Here is a 13696-nt window from a genome sequence, read left to right as displayed (position 1 = left end):
GTATCTGTTGCATGCACGAAATTACATCCTGAAGACAAGACCTTGATCAAGTGCAGAAGCATTACTGCGAAGAAAGATGTCGAACGCGTGGAGATGCAGTTGCTTGGCTTTTCCATTTCGTAGGAGTTCTTTACTAACAATGTGGATGCTCTAGCCACCCGGATGGCGTAATTCCCAACCAAATAGGAGAAGGAACCATGGCTAAGAGCAAGAGGACTGGCGTTCCAAGTCAAAGATGCTGACTTGTTTTCTAAGGCCAAAAATTGTGCGACTTAAATAGTACAGGAAGTCCTAATCATTGTTGAAAATGTATGGAATTCCCTAGTTGTAGGGCAGGGGAAATTTCCTCTACTTGTGGCTGCAGACGTTGGCATTAGCCTAGCCTGCTCCTTGCCACAAACTGGTCGTTTTTGACTCAGTCATTTTGTTGGAAAAAAGCTAACTGACAACGATGTTGTTGGTAGCAACTGTGTTTGGAAGAAGATAATATTCAAAACTTATTCCAAGATTTCAATTCATACTATCATACATTAGCAAAGGAAAGCAGGTGCTTCAGTAGTACCCAAAGTTGTGCTCAGAAATAATCTAAGAGGATTCATGTGTAAGACATACAGCAATGATCACTCACCAGGATGTTGTCTTTGAGGTGTCGGGCTATCTGAGAGTTACCCAATTCGTGTGCTACATATTTATGCTTCTTTAGATGCAAAAAAAAAGAATCATAACTGAGTAGATGACTGGAATACCAGTGATAACTGAACGGAGATCTGGGAGTAAAGCACATAGAGGAGCCGCAACCTTAGGAGTTTCGGGTCTGCATCTGCATCTATCCCCATACCCAATCCCCTCCTGGCCCAACACTAAGTTGCCGCCCTTCTCGAATCTGCTCTGGGCTTGGGCGAACCACCAGCCGCGGTCGTCCGCCTCCGCCGCCGCCGGAGAAGCCGGGTATACCCACGGCTGCACTGCAGTCGTGAGCCCAAGGATGTAGGTTAGGGCGTCAACGCGGCCTCGCCCTCCCAAGGCATGTGTAGCTCACGCCGCTGCACCTGGCCACAAGGAGCGCGGGAGCTAAAGAGGCCGGCGTGCTGCCGCGCGGGTGGGCGGCGAACTCGAGAAGCTCTGCTCCGGCAACACCAACTTCTAGGCACTGCAGGCCTGGCTGTCGCTGCTCGTGTCATGCCAGGAAGGAAACTAAGGACTACTGGCACCTGATGGAAGTGGAAACGAGCGTAGAAATTTTTTGGCGTCATTTTCGGTAGAGAGTTTCAAAGAACTAGGCGCATAGGTCTTTGTTTTTATTTGGACTAGCAAAAATGCCCGTGCGTTGCAACGGGAGAAAAACTATTACATACATCTGAGTTCTAACACAATAACCATGTTTCACGAAACCCGCCCTCCCCCCATCCCACCTCCACTTGTGCCTTTCTCACGTGCCCACGGCGACTGCTGCTTCTTCCCCAGCCCCACCCACACATGTACCTGCCCCACCCACGCTTCATACACGTGCCCATGGTAATCATGCTTTCTACGCGCTCGCACTTTGAGGAACCGATGAGAGGATGCTAACAGAGGAGTTCTATCCTCATGTGCATCGGACACATGCCTCATGTCATCCTTATCGACAACAGCGACCAATAACCAGGCCTCGGCCGAGGCAACACAACGGCCCCGGCGTTCATGTGTATTCATGACTTGATGCACAACAACATGTGGCCGCATGTCTTCACACTGGCAGAGGTGGCCTATGCTGCTAAGCTCCCTCACTCCCACCAGCCAAAATCTATGCCTTCTTTCATAGCAATGAACTCTAGAACCTTGACCATCTAAGAGAAGATAATTTTTCGTCAAATTAATAAACAGACCAAATTTGAATGTACCTCATCAAATGAAGATTGCTAAAGTGTGGCGACCTAGCATAGATGTTTCACAGCCTCAAGGCATGAAGAATGAGAGAATTGAGATGACTGCTACGTATACTATGTAGAGTCTTACATCAGAAACCTATCTACTTTTCAGTAGGAAAATTTAGCTACTTTCTAGACTTATGTGCCTGACTTGATAACTTATAAACACGCTCGACCATTAATTAATTTCGCAGACTTTAACATGTACAATACCCGTACAAAATTCAAAAAATGTTCAGCTAAGTTGGCAATGCAATAATACCCACATCTTATTCTTCGATCAAAAGGAGGTAAGTGTAGATAAAAAAAATATGTCATGAGCACCATAAAGAAAAACAATTATCAAATGACAAGGGAAAGCGTAGTTTTGCACAAATTACTATCCATGCACCTGAAAGATCGACACAAAGTAGAGCCAATAAAGTATTGAGTCAACAATATCACTATCATCTCAAGGTTCTTCTTCTATCTCCGTCCTTCTCACCTCCTCTCCGAGCAAACCTACTGCCCCATCCAAATCAATCTCATGTCTTCATCGACCACACAACCAAAGTACCAATTGTCAAAAATCGAATCACCACTCTGGTTGATTGTTATAAATCTCGTTTTCCTTTTCAACTGAGCTCTACAATGCTGAAATTTCTAAATCCATGTGGTTTCCTTTTTCTGCCTTTCCACTGTTTCCTTGAAATTGAGTTAGTGAACCGGACATGTCCTCCAGACCATGGCCTGCACAAATCCCAAAAGGAAGCTCTAAATATGTTGGTAACCTGTTTTATCATTCAGCTTCTTAGAGTACATTTGCCCTTCAACAATCTTGCATGCCTGCAATCAATTTGTAGAAAATATTGAACATCCGATGTCTAATTTAAATATGAGGAAGCACGCAGCATGTATACAGTACCTCCATAGGCAAATATACAGGCTGGGAATCATTTTCAGACTACATGCAAGGCCAAGTAGTATGCTGCAGATTGTAGTTGTATCATTGCATGAAGTACTGAACAACTAATATTCGTGTTCCTCTCTCATCAACAGGAAATCTAACATCAAACAAAATAACAGGAGAAAATTGAAAATTCAAATTGGGAAGAGATAATAATCATGAATTGATGCTAAAAAGGACACTGGTATAACATTCATAACTAAAATTGTGAAGAGGTATCAACTTAACAGAGATAGATCTTTGCAATGTTGCAAAAATCAATGCATGGGACTCAGGCAGATAGGTTGTACAGAAAATCATTATTCGAAGTTTCGAACCAATTCCTTACACACCTGCATCAATGAAGAAGAACAAGCCAAAAATCTATACGCACATCTTTCTAATATTCTAGCAGCACCGATTAGTTACTCGAGAACGTAGTGATAATATGAACAAACCAAAGAACACCCAAATCAAAGCATGAGACGCAAGGAAGAGAGAAAGTAGTGATAATATGAACGTAGTGAAAATAGCACACATCGAAGAAGGTCACCACATCGTTCTTGCGTCCCTCGCCCGTGCGGCCGCGGTGGCCATCAACTGCTCCGGATCGGCAGCCTCTGGCGGTCGCTCTTGGAAGGACATCACCCTCCCCCTGGCGCGCCACGGCGGGCTCTTCCTGCCGCTCATCGTGCTCGCCTCCACCCTCGCCGTGGCGCTCCTCCTCCCCAACTTCCACGCCGTGCAGCCCCTCACCGCAGCCGCGCTCCGAGACACAAACAGATAACATATGTAGGCTGACTTGAGCAAAGAAGATCACAAGATGAAAAAATTAATCATCATCACAATAAAATAACTCTTTCTCCTCAATCTGCATAGCAGAGCATGAGTACGCCCAAATAGTTACATAATTTGCCTCCTTTCCATATACCTAGATAATTAGATTTCCTTGAAGGAAGAGTCTGTAAGAAAGGAATATGTAGAAATTAGAAAACCAACATAAAGCAAACTGACATTCATCTATCCTTACCAATTGAGGTGCATTAGTGAGAAAACCGAAACTTCTTACCATGTTGCTTGCGCAAGTAGCAGGCTTCCTAGGTTTGAATCACTCGAAGAGATGAATGGCCAAATCGCTGCAGCTGCTCTGTTCTGCTGATTGTGTGGGAGGACGAAGTGGTGAAGACACAGATGTGGGGACGGATTGCATCACCAATTCGATAGCCAAAAACGACTAATAAATTCCATCTTTATAAACAACAATACGGGTTTGCACACTTGTAACCTTCGGCCAGTGTGTTGCAACAGGAGAAAAAATAGTTCTTCTCATGTCCCTGCCTCGGTAAATAGATTTCAAATAATGCCTTAATATTCAATCTTGCATATCAAAATAGGGAGAAAAGGTAGTTCCTACCTCCCAGCTGGTAGGGTTGTCAGCACGGACTCCACAAACTTTTCGGGTTCGATTCCAACTTCTAACTGCGCAACTGGCTGAGCATGATCGACATGTCCATTCATTGAGTCATCCTCGCCATAGCGAGTTCGTATGGGCATTCCTTAGAGAACCCAACCTGCTAGTCGTCTTCACTCTTCTCATTCAATTCTTGAATTTCTCATGCCGTGTAATACTCATCAGGCCTAAAAAAATATGACAAAAGATGTAGGATTCAGAGTACAGATCTTTAGAAAGATAACTTTTCTTTCAAAACAAAAGCCACATGTGAACCAAACTCTTCTTTCACAACAAAAGCCATCTGAACCAAGTCAGATGCCCACTAAAAAAACAGTATGTTTAATGCATGCAACTCCAAGTGGAACTTATGTAGATAAACGAAGAAACATGATGATAGAAATCTGGAGATGGCACTAATTGATCTAGTGGGTCTCATCTGTAGTTTGTAGGTAAATAAGCGGACCCAAGTGAACTTGATGTCCTAGATAGTTTGTACAAATGCTCATATTGCCAGACTGCTCCTTTGAACCAGGCCGAAATACATATCGTGAATTCATGCGGCTGTACTACTCACATAACATGTGGAATTTAGATGGGCAGAAGAACATCGTATAGGCACTTGCAATCGAGATTCCGTAAACCGTGAACCACGCAGCTGCTGCGTTGTCATTAGTTACCAAATGGCAGAGGAGAGTAGAGGTAGCAGCAATAATCTGGACTCTAAAATACTCTAGCCACAACACTGCCCCCGCACCTTGCTCATCTTATTACTCATTACAACCATCTGGATTCATTTGTCCTAACAACTAAGCAAGCATTGGAATCGGATCAGATGTAATGGAAAACGAAATGCTTAACCATGCATTAGATTCAGTCATAAAAACTTGTTCTTTCTGTCTTTCTTAATATATGGGCGTGTAGGTCTCCTGCGTATTCCCAAAAAGAATTTAGATTCAGTCAGATGCAGAACATGAAAAAGATAAGAGTTGCAAGAATCACAATACCTGGGACTCAATAGTTTCTTCACAAAAGTACCCATCAAACCAAGATTTAATATACCATCAAGAATGCCTACCATAATTTCCTCAATCATCAAGAATTCCTGCCAATGCCCTGTTATACCATCAAGAGATTTAATAGAGCTATCTTGAGATCAGGGGATGGAGTTTGGAGCCACTACTCGCTGAAGGTTTATGGTATTATCGGACATTCAGTCATCTCAAGCACATAACCTACTTGCGCGGGCAGTCCGCGCCTCTAGTCCATAATGTGATGCAGCACATCACCAAACGATCTCCGGGGATGATGGAGTGATGGTAGCTTGCCTAGTTCAGTAGCCCCCTGTTGTCGGTATCCGACCACCCTCATTCCTTTACAGATGTCGTCATCCGGCCACCGACGACAGCTGACCGTTGTTGCTGAACTTGGCCTCCAATGCTTCCTCTAGCCGCCTCCTTTATTTTGGAATATCTGCAACATAGAGACCAACATGATCGTTTACCCCATGTAAACTGCAATTTGGAAGAATGCATATGTGTACACAATTATTTCCATTGTATACATGGAAGTAGCGATGCATTGACTATTGTACCGGATTAAAAAAGTAATGAGTAACAGCTCAAATAAGAAATCAAGAACATTGAACTTGATATTCAATAATGGGCAATGCACATGATTAACTTGTGCTACTTGCGCTCCATCAACAGTGTAATATCATTCTCACCTTCAACAATTACCGGAACACAAACAAATCAAACCTGACCCTAAATCTGCCTCTGTAGCCAATAGGAAGAAGCATCATCACTCACCTCGCCAGCGTCTGCAGCACTTGAGATCCTCTACGCATCTCTTGTCCACCGACGCCGCCCGTGCACGCTCACATCCCCGTGTTGACCACCATGGTTGAGCCTGTAGCAGTAGGGGTGGTGGTGGAACAGGGAGTGAGGAGGGAGATGGCGAGGGGAAAGATGGAGAAGAGGGGAGTATGGAGCGCCGACGGGCATGTCATCCACCACAGTTGGGCCTGGGGGAGTAGAGGTGGGGTGAGAAGATGGAGAAGAGTGGCGGACGGAGCTCCGGCGGGCAGGACGGAGGGGCGGCGGCTCCAACCCTAGCTTGTTCGTATGTGGGTCAAAGAAGGAGATGGGTGAGAGGAGTAAACAGCGAAACATTTTTTTACAACACGGGCCGATGATAGCGAGGGAGTCGGACCAGCGACAGCGAAGCAGACAGGGCAAGCGGCCCACACGTGAACGGATAAAATTCTGGAATTAAACGTTTTTGGATGAAATAGTACCACCTCGGATGTAGAAAATAATATAGGTGAAAAAACTGAAAGCGTAAATTCACGGAGAGAAGCGTATTGTGACGGTGAACCCACGGAGTCAATCCATGCTTAGGGATTAGGGATTAGGGATTAGGGATAGATGTGGCCGAGTCTCAACCGAATGAAATTTAACCAAGTCACAGTCAATTAACATACCAGTATATAAGAAGAAAAAAGAAAAGATAAAAAGAAATTTTTGCATGGATCTTCATGCAAGATTGAATGGATGTGGTATCTACTGAGACATAATCAATTCCAGTGAGACCTAGCACAATTGTTTTTATTTTATTAAACAGGAAATGAGTCTTTATATTTCAAAATTGTTTCTTATTTTGTTCTTAAAAAGTTAAAAGTATTTCTCTAAAGATTTTTATTTGTGTTTTATTGGTTATATCTCTACCCCTAAAGGAGGATTTGGTAGCTTCACTTTCACGGTTTATTTTCGTCTGTTTTTTTCCGTTTCATCTCTTAATTTTTGCCACACCTCTCCTTGTTTTCGACCTCGCACCGGTTTTCTTCCTTCTCATCGGTTTGTTTTCTAATCTCATCCCACAAAAGAGAACACTTCACTATATTCTCTGCCAATTAACATCTCGCGAGCTAGGATTCCTTGTGTCGTCGTCGCGGGGCTCCATGCCCAGCTCCGCCTCCTGCCTCCTTGCCCCTCTCTGCCCTCCAAACTTGCCGCCCTCGCCCTGCCTTGGAGGCAGGCCGCCCGCTGCTCATCTCGGTGGCAGCAGGCGCGGCCATCCCTACCATGGCATTGGTGTGCCATCCCTATCGGGCATGGTCACTCCTTGGTCCGATCACATCGTTGATGCAGCTGGATCAGGGGAGAGGTGGGGTTGGCTATATTTCCATTGAGAGTAAAATGCACGGGAGGTTCTAAATAATTTTCGAAAGTAATCCCCTCGTCTGAAAATACTTGTCGGAGAAATGCATATCTCCCAATGTCTATTTACATGCAAATCAAAGCAACAATAAGGATATAATTTTTTAATTACCTTTCCTACTTATAAAGTTTGAAATTGGTGCGAGTTCACATCTTGTGAGACCAACAACCTTTATGAATAAAAAAATACACCTTGTGAGACTACAACTTTCGAATAGACATAAATAAACAAATGTACTTTTACTTACATGTGGGACCTAAAACAAATTAACAAGTACACTACTACGTTCATGTTAGACTAACATTTGAAGAATGCACAAATAACTAAATACAAAAATGTCTCCACCCAAAATTATGCTCTTAAGCGGTGAGCTTACTCATACTTTAGTTTCGTTGCAACGCATGGGAATTGTGACATTATTATATTAATATCAAGGTGATAACAATGTATCCGACCTCTATAATGATACAGTACCGATAATTAAAGAAATTTCCCCCAAAAAAACTAAAGAAAAAAAAACAGAGTCTACATGACCGAAAACTTGTAATAGATTCCCCCCAAAAAATAGAGCCACTTATTTTGGATCAGAGGGAGTAATAGCATCTACAACCAGCCTCCTTAAATCCCCCTCAAATGTCCGGCCTTTCTGCAAACCTTCAGATTGGACCAAATGTAGGAAGGGTATGAGGGCTCATGGATGTGCCTCGTCAGTCCGCCGCGTAACACATTGCCCATCCTGGACCATCTTTTCTCTTTCTTTATTTTTTTGTTTCTCTCTTCATCTTCATCAATCGAGTTTAGCTACTTGTAAGTTGCCTGAATTTTGAATCCGGGTCGGTCAATTTATTAGCCATTGATTTTCCTCTGAGATTCGTGCTGCGTTTTTTCCATCCTATGTTACTTGTTGTGCTGGCCTGGTTTTCCTTTTTTGACTGACCCCATATTTGGGTCAGTAGATTTGCTACTGGGCCGAAGCCTACTAACTATGAGATCCAACCCTCCTCTTTATCGCCTTGTTTATTTTTATGTTTATTTACCTTTTTTCTTTTTTCTTTTGTTTTTCTTTTTTTCTTTGTTAGTTGGGTTTCTTTTTTCTTTTGTGGGTTTTTTTTGGTTGAGTGTAAATGTATACACATAAATACTATGCTATGTGCGAAAATTACACTATTATATAATTGTTGTTTGCATACTGCATAAAATGCAATCTTAGAGCGATGTTGTGTGCAAGGCCTTTTCAAATTTTTTTATCTTTCTTCTTTAAAGGTAATATTATTGCTACTAATTCCTTGTTCCATATTTTGAATTTTTTACTTGTTATTTAATTTTCTATCTTCTTCGAGGGTAAAGCTAATTCCACTAATTCATTCCTTCTTAGGAATTGTTTTTTCTAATATTCCACTATAATATGTTTATTGATGCATATTTTAGAAAAAGTAGATTTTCATGAATATTGTGTGCAAATTTAATTGTTGTCTGTTTTATTTTTTTATTTTATTTCCTCTTAAAGGGTAATACCAACACCACTATTTTTTATTAGAAAATTTCATTATTTTTACTTTTTAACTTATTTATATTTTATTTATTCTTTAAGGGTAATTACAATGCCACTAATTCATTCCTTTTTAGGATATTTTTTGAAAATTTTCACTATTATATGATTGTTCTTGCATATTATGAAAAAGTGGAATTTTTATGAAAATTGGGTGCAACTTTTGTCATTATTTGTTTAATATTTTCTGTTTTCCTAAAGGGTAATACCAATACCACTAATTATTTGTTTCTCAGAAAACTTCATTTTTATGATTTTGTTTTAGTGTGTGTTTCATTATTTCTTAGAAATATTTCATTATTTTGATTTTGTTTCATTTTCTTTTTTTCTAGGAAAACTTCATTATTATGATTTTTAGTTTCTATTTCATTTCCTTTCTTCTTAAAGTGTAATGCCAAAGCCACTAATTTATTCTTAGAAAAACTTTAATATTTTGGTTTTTTTTGCGTTTGTGTCATTTTATTTTATTTTCTTAATAGTAATACCAATGCCATTAATTCATTCCTTCTTAGGAAACTTCCTTTTTTGTGAAAAATCCAATGTTATATGCTTGTTCTGGCATATTATAAAATCATAATTTCTATAAATTGTGTGTAAATTTTGAATTGTTTGTTTTATATTTTCTATTTTTAAAGGGTAATACCAATGCCACTAATTCATTCTTATTTATAGAACTTCATTTCCTTTTGATGTGTCTAGTGTTTATTTCATTATATTTCTTCTTCAAGGGTACTTTCCTCCGTACCTAAATATAAGTATTTTTAGAGATTTCAATATGTACTACATATGGATGTATATAGACATATTTTAGAGTGTAGGTTCACTCATTTTGCTCAGTATGTAGTCCATTTTGCTACATACCGAGGTGCAGTAGTGGGCGATCAGAACCGTCATAGGAGGTGAGATGGAATTGAAAAGAAAACTCAGAACCTGGGAGTCCTGGGCCTTGGCGATCTCATACGACGGGCTTGGCAGTTGGCACGGCAGTGGGCTTGCTCTCCTTGTCAGCAACCTTGCGTGCCATCTCCTTCCTCTCTGGCTGCTGGAGCTAGCACACCAGCAGGGACGCATGCATTGGGTGTTTATATAGAGATGAGTTGGTTACAAGGATTCGGTAGTTGGGGTTATGGATTGATGGTCATGAAAAAGCTATATATGAGATAAGGATCGATCTAACCATCTAACTACTGAGAGGATTACAACAAAAACAAAATGCTAATCCTACTAGTGTATATACAGTTTATACTTACACCATACATACATACAATACATTCTAACACGGGCCTCTACAATGATACAATATTAAGACCAAGTAGAGTTATCAAGTATGCACAGGACAACATTTTATTACAAAGAAGAAGATAAAACGGCAAAGAGAGTCCATGCAGATAAACGACTTGTAACAGATAAGCAGCAACAGTATCAGTTGTCATTGACATCAAAAAAAGGTTTTCCAAAAGCAACACATATTATCTTTTGAGCATACAATTCTTATTCATGGTATTTAACTCTGGGTAAAATTTGACAACGGCCGAGACTAGTGCCTGATGAATATGTTGTACTCGACGGTGGCGTCGCCGGTCTTGAGGTCCAAGGTGTGTGTTCTGGCCTGCGCGTACCCGCGGGCCCACCTGAAAGCGCCTGTACCGCCGATGACAGCCATCTCACGTACCTTTGTGAACACAGCGTTGCGACCCATAATTGCGACGCTGCTGCCGTTGTACTTGCCAGCGGTGAAGACGAAGTTCATGTTCATGAGCAGCGCGAGCTGGTCCTTGCCGGCGGCGATGTACGTGCCCTGGGCGCGGCCCATGGGCCTGGACGAGTTGAGGCCGGGGCCCTCAGTGAGCGGGTCGTCGATGACCACAACCATGCCGAAGGCTGTCTTGGAGGTGTTGGTCGTCGCCGCTTGCCCCACCGGAACCGACGTCGGGTCCGGTCCGCTCACCACGTCGTGCCAGTACACCTTGAGGTGCGTCTCCTTCTCAGACGATGCGGTCTGCGGCTGCATGGTGGCCAGGGCGAGGAGGACGAAGAAGAGCGCGTCAAAGGCCATGGTTTTTCTGTTGAGTAGTTGGTGTTTTGCTGGTGTGATGTGCGTCTATTTGGCTATAACGCGTCCTATATGCGTACGCTAGTATTTATGCACTTGGACGCGAAAGCAGGTATGCATGCATTACGCGGCGCATTGACAGTTCAACGAGATTCATGGCGTGTTCGGTTCCTTGCTATTATGAGGAGTCGCTGGAAAGGAAAGATGTTACTAGCACGGCAAGTACTCAGGTAGCATGTCCGCCACATGTTTGTACATACTTCTAGAAGCCTTTTATTTGTACCGAACTAATTAAGAAATGGATTTTTTTGCGGGGAAATTAAGAAATGGATTGCTATAACACATCTCGTGGAAAGATGGTCGAACAGTGTAGGGTCTGTTTGTATGCCGTGCGTTACAGTACCCGCATTGCATACACTTCTCCATCCAACCTGGCTATGTAAATGCAGTCTTAAATGCACCATATGCATGTTGTTTGGTTGCCTGCATGCATTCTTACCTGCATGGGCTGAACGTGTTTGGTCTGCATGTTAGTCCACAAACCCAAGGCATGGTGTTTGGTTGTATGCAAGGCCTGTGTGGTAACCTCTTTAGCTAGTTGGTGAGGTTACCACCACACTTCGGCATCACACATCATAAGCACAACAGAGTATAAACAGAGCATCAACTAGCATGATTTAGATATAAGTAGTACCACAGATATAACAGTTCAACGCATAAACCATAAACATGTTCAAAGCAGACTCGATAGTATGCTCGAAAGAGGTGGCACGACCCTACTCCTTGGCGGCGAAGGCTTCGTCATTCTTCCCGCACTTGTTGACGACCTCAATGTCATCGTCGTCGAAGATGATGACCTTGAGGGTGCCGGGAGTGAGGAGCTTAAACGTCACCATGTAGCCGATCTTGATCTAATGAACGGCTGCGTAGGTGGCCCAACCCTGATCTAGGGTCACCCTTGTAGGAGATATGCCCTAGAGGCAATAATAAATGATATTATTTATCTCCGAGTTCATAATTATGTTTATGTTCCATGCTATAACTGCAATGATTCTCGAGTCTGCAATATCCACGAGGCTCGAAGGAAGACTCATATGCACGTGTGGAATAATAAACGGTAAGAAGTATTCCTAGTCTGGCTTCTAAGACTAGCTCAAGTGTTGCATGATGGTTCTGTTTTCCTGATCATGGGCATGTCTATGCCAGCAATTTTGAGGGCACAATGTTAAGAGAACATTTGTGTTGAATCGACCTGGATTGATGTTATGCTATGAGATTCATTCGTCACAAGCTAATGGTACATAACACAGAGATGGTTAATGTTTGCATGATTCCTTAGACCATGAGAGTATTGAGTTTCTTCATGCTTGCTTCATGAACTTTGGGGTTTGTTAAACGTCATCCGTAAATGGGTGGCTATTACGGCGGCTTACGGGTTCATGGAAAAGTATGTCAAGTAACTTGATAGCTCAAGATTGGGATTTGCTCCTCCGATGATGGAGAGATATTCTCGGGCCCTCTCGGTGTTACGGTATCCATAATCGTATGGCCAGACACCATGTGATTTGATCACTGGGATGCTGGAACACAGAAACGAGAAAAGATAACAAAACCGGTAACGAGGTAACTTGCATGGTGGACAAATTGTTCGTCCACGTGGATGCAACAAATCTCACCTCGGGTGTTTGTGACATATCGCGAAGCAACAGGAATAGCTCACTGCAACTGAAGGTTCACTCGAATATTCATTCGTGTGGGTATAGGGGTCAATATGGGTGTCCATGACTCCGATGTTGATCATTGATCGGAAGGGGTTCCGGGTCATGTTTATACTTCACCGAACCTATAGGGTCACACGCTTAAGGGTCATCTATCTGCTGAATACTAGACAGGGAGTCTGAGAGAAAATCACCGAAAAGTTTCGGACAGCGGAAAAGTTCCGCAGAGAGAGGTCACCGGATGAGTTTCGGTGAAACCGAAAAAGTTGTTTCGGGGTATGCCATTAAGTCAAAATGGTTTCGGCACATGCCTGATAATTCTTGGAGGGTGCCAGAATCATTCTGGAAACTTTTTGGAATTTTCAAAAATAAAAATCAGAAATGTTCCGGAGCTGCAGGAACCGGTTCAGATGCTTTTCGCAGATGAAAATCACTAAACTGGAATTGTTCCAGAACGCGTTGAAAATTATTATGGTGGGTACTGGAAATGTTCTAAGCCCACATAAATATTTTCAGTTCGATCAGACGCAGAAAATTGTCGTCGTGAATAGTGAAAATCAGATTTATGGTTACTTTATGGAAAGCCACCTTTTGGGGCTTTGCTCCAAAAGATCTTGGGGATGGCATGGATGGATAGGAGCCATTTTTTGGGCCCCTCATGGGGGTGTGGCCGGCCACATGGGGTATCCCCCCTTGGGGACCCTCTTGTTCCTTGGTTTCACTCCTAGGTCCTTGTGGAAGGACTTCATTCATGTGCATTTTGGGTTTTTATGTGAAACTACCCTACCCCTTGGGATTTCCTATAAGTAGAGGTGGAGGGGAAGCCCTCCACACTCATCCCTTGCTCTCATACACATGCCATGCATTATCTG

At 42.5% G+C, this 13696-nt stretch overlaps 1 protein-coding gene and 1 long non-coding RNA gene across 2 annotated transcripts; both read right to left on the bottom strand.

Moving 5' to 3' along the window:
* Nucleotides 1–3537: 3537 nt before the first annotated feature.
* On the bottom strand, nucleotides 3538–5358 carry LOC119273466. Its single transcript, XR_005134868.1, has 4 exons — nucleotides 5290–5358; nucleotides 4247–4470; nucleotides 3902–4166; nucleotides 3538–3794 (listed from the first exon to the last, which is right to left on the bottom strand). It is a non-coding gene; the product is annotated as an uncharacterized LOC119273466 (long non-coding RNA).
* A 4972-nt stretch (nucleotides 5359–10330) lies between these two features.
* On the bottom strand, nucleotides 10331–11611 carry LOC119273113 (dirigent protein 22-like). The gene is made up of 2 exons (XM_037554398.1): nucleotides 11606–11611; nucleotides 10331–11154 (listed from the first exon to the last, which is right to left on the bottom strand). Exons 1-2 carry the CDS (start codon nucleotides 11609–11611, stop codon nucleotides 10591–10593), a joined length of 570 nt encoding a protein of 189 aa, XP_037410295.1. The 3' UTR covers nucleotides 10331–10590.
* Between the last annotated feature and the right edge of the window lie 2085 nt (nucleotides 11612–13696).

The sequence above is a fragment of the Triticum dicoccoides genome, chromosome 3A, assembly GCF_002162155.2.
Source record: "Triticum dicoccoides isolate Atlit2015 ecotype Zavitan chromosome 3A, WEW_v2.0, whole genome shotgun sequence".
In the NCBI taxonomy this organism is placed as follows: Eukaryota; Viridiplantae; Streptophyta; class Magnoliopsida; order Poales; family Poaceae; genus Triticum; species Triticum dicoccoides.
This window is presented reverse-complemented; position numbering and strand designations above follow the sequence as displayed.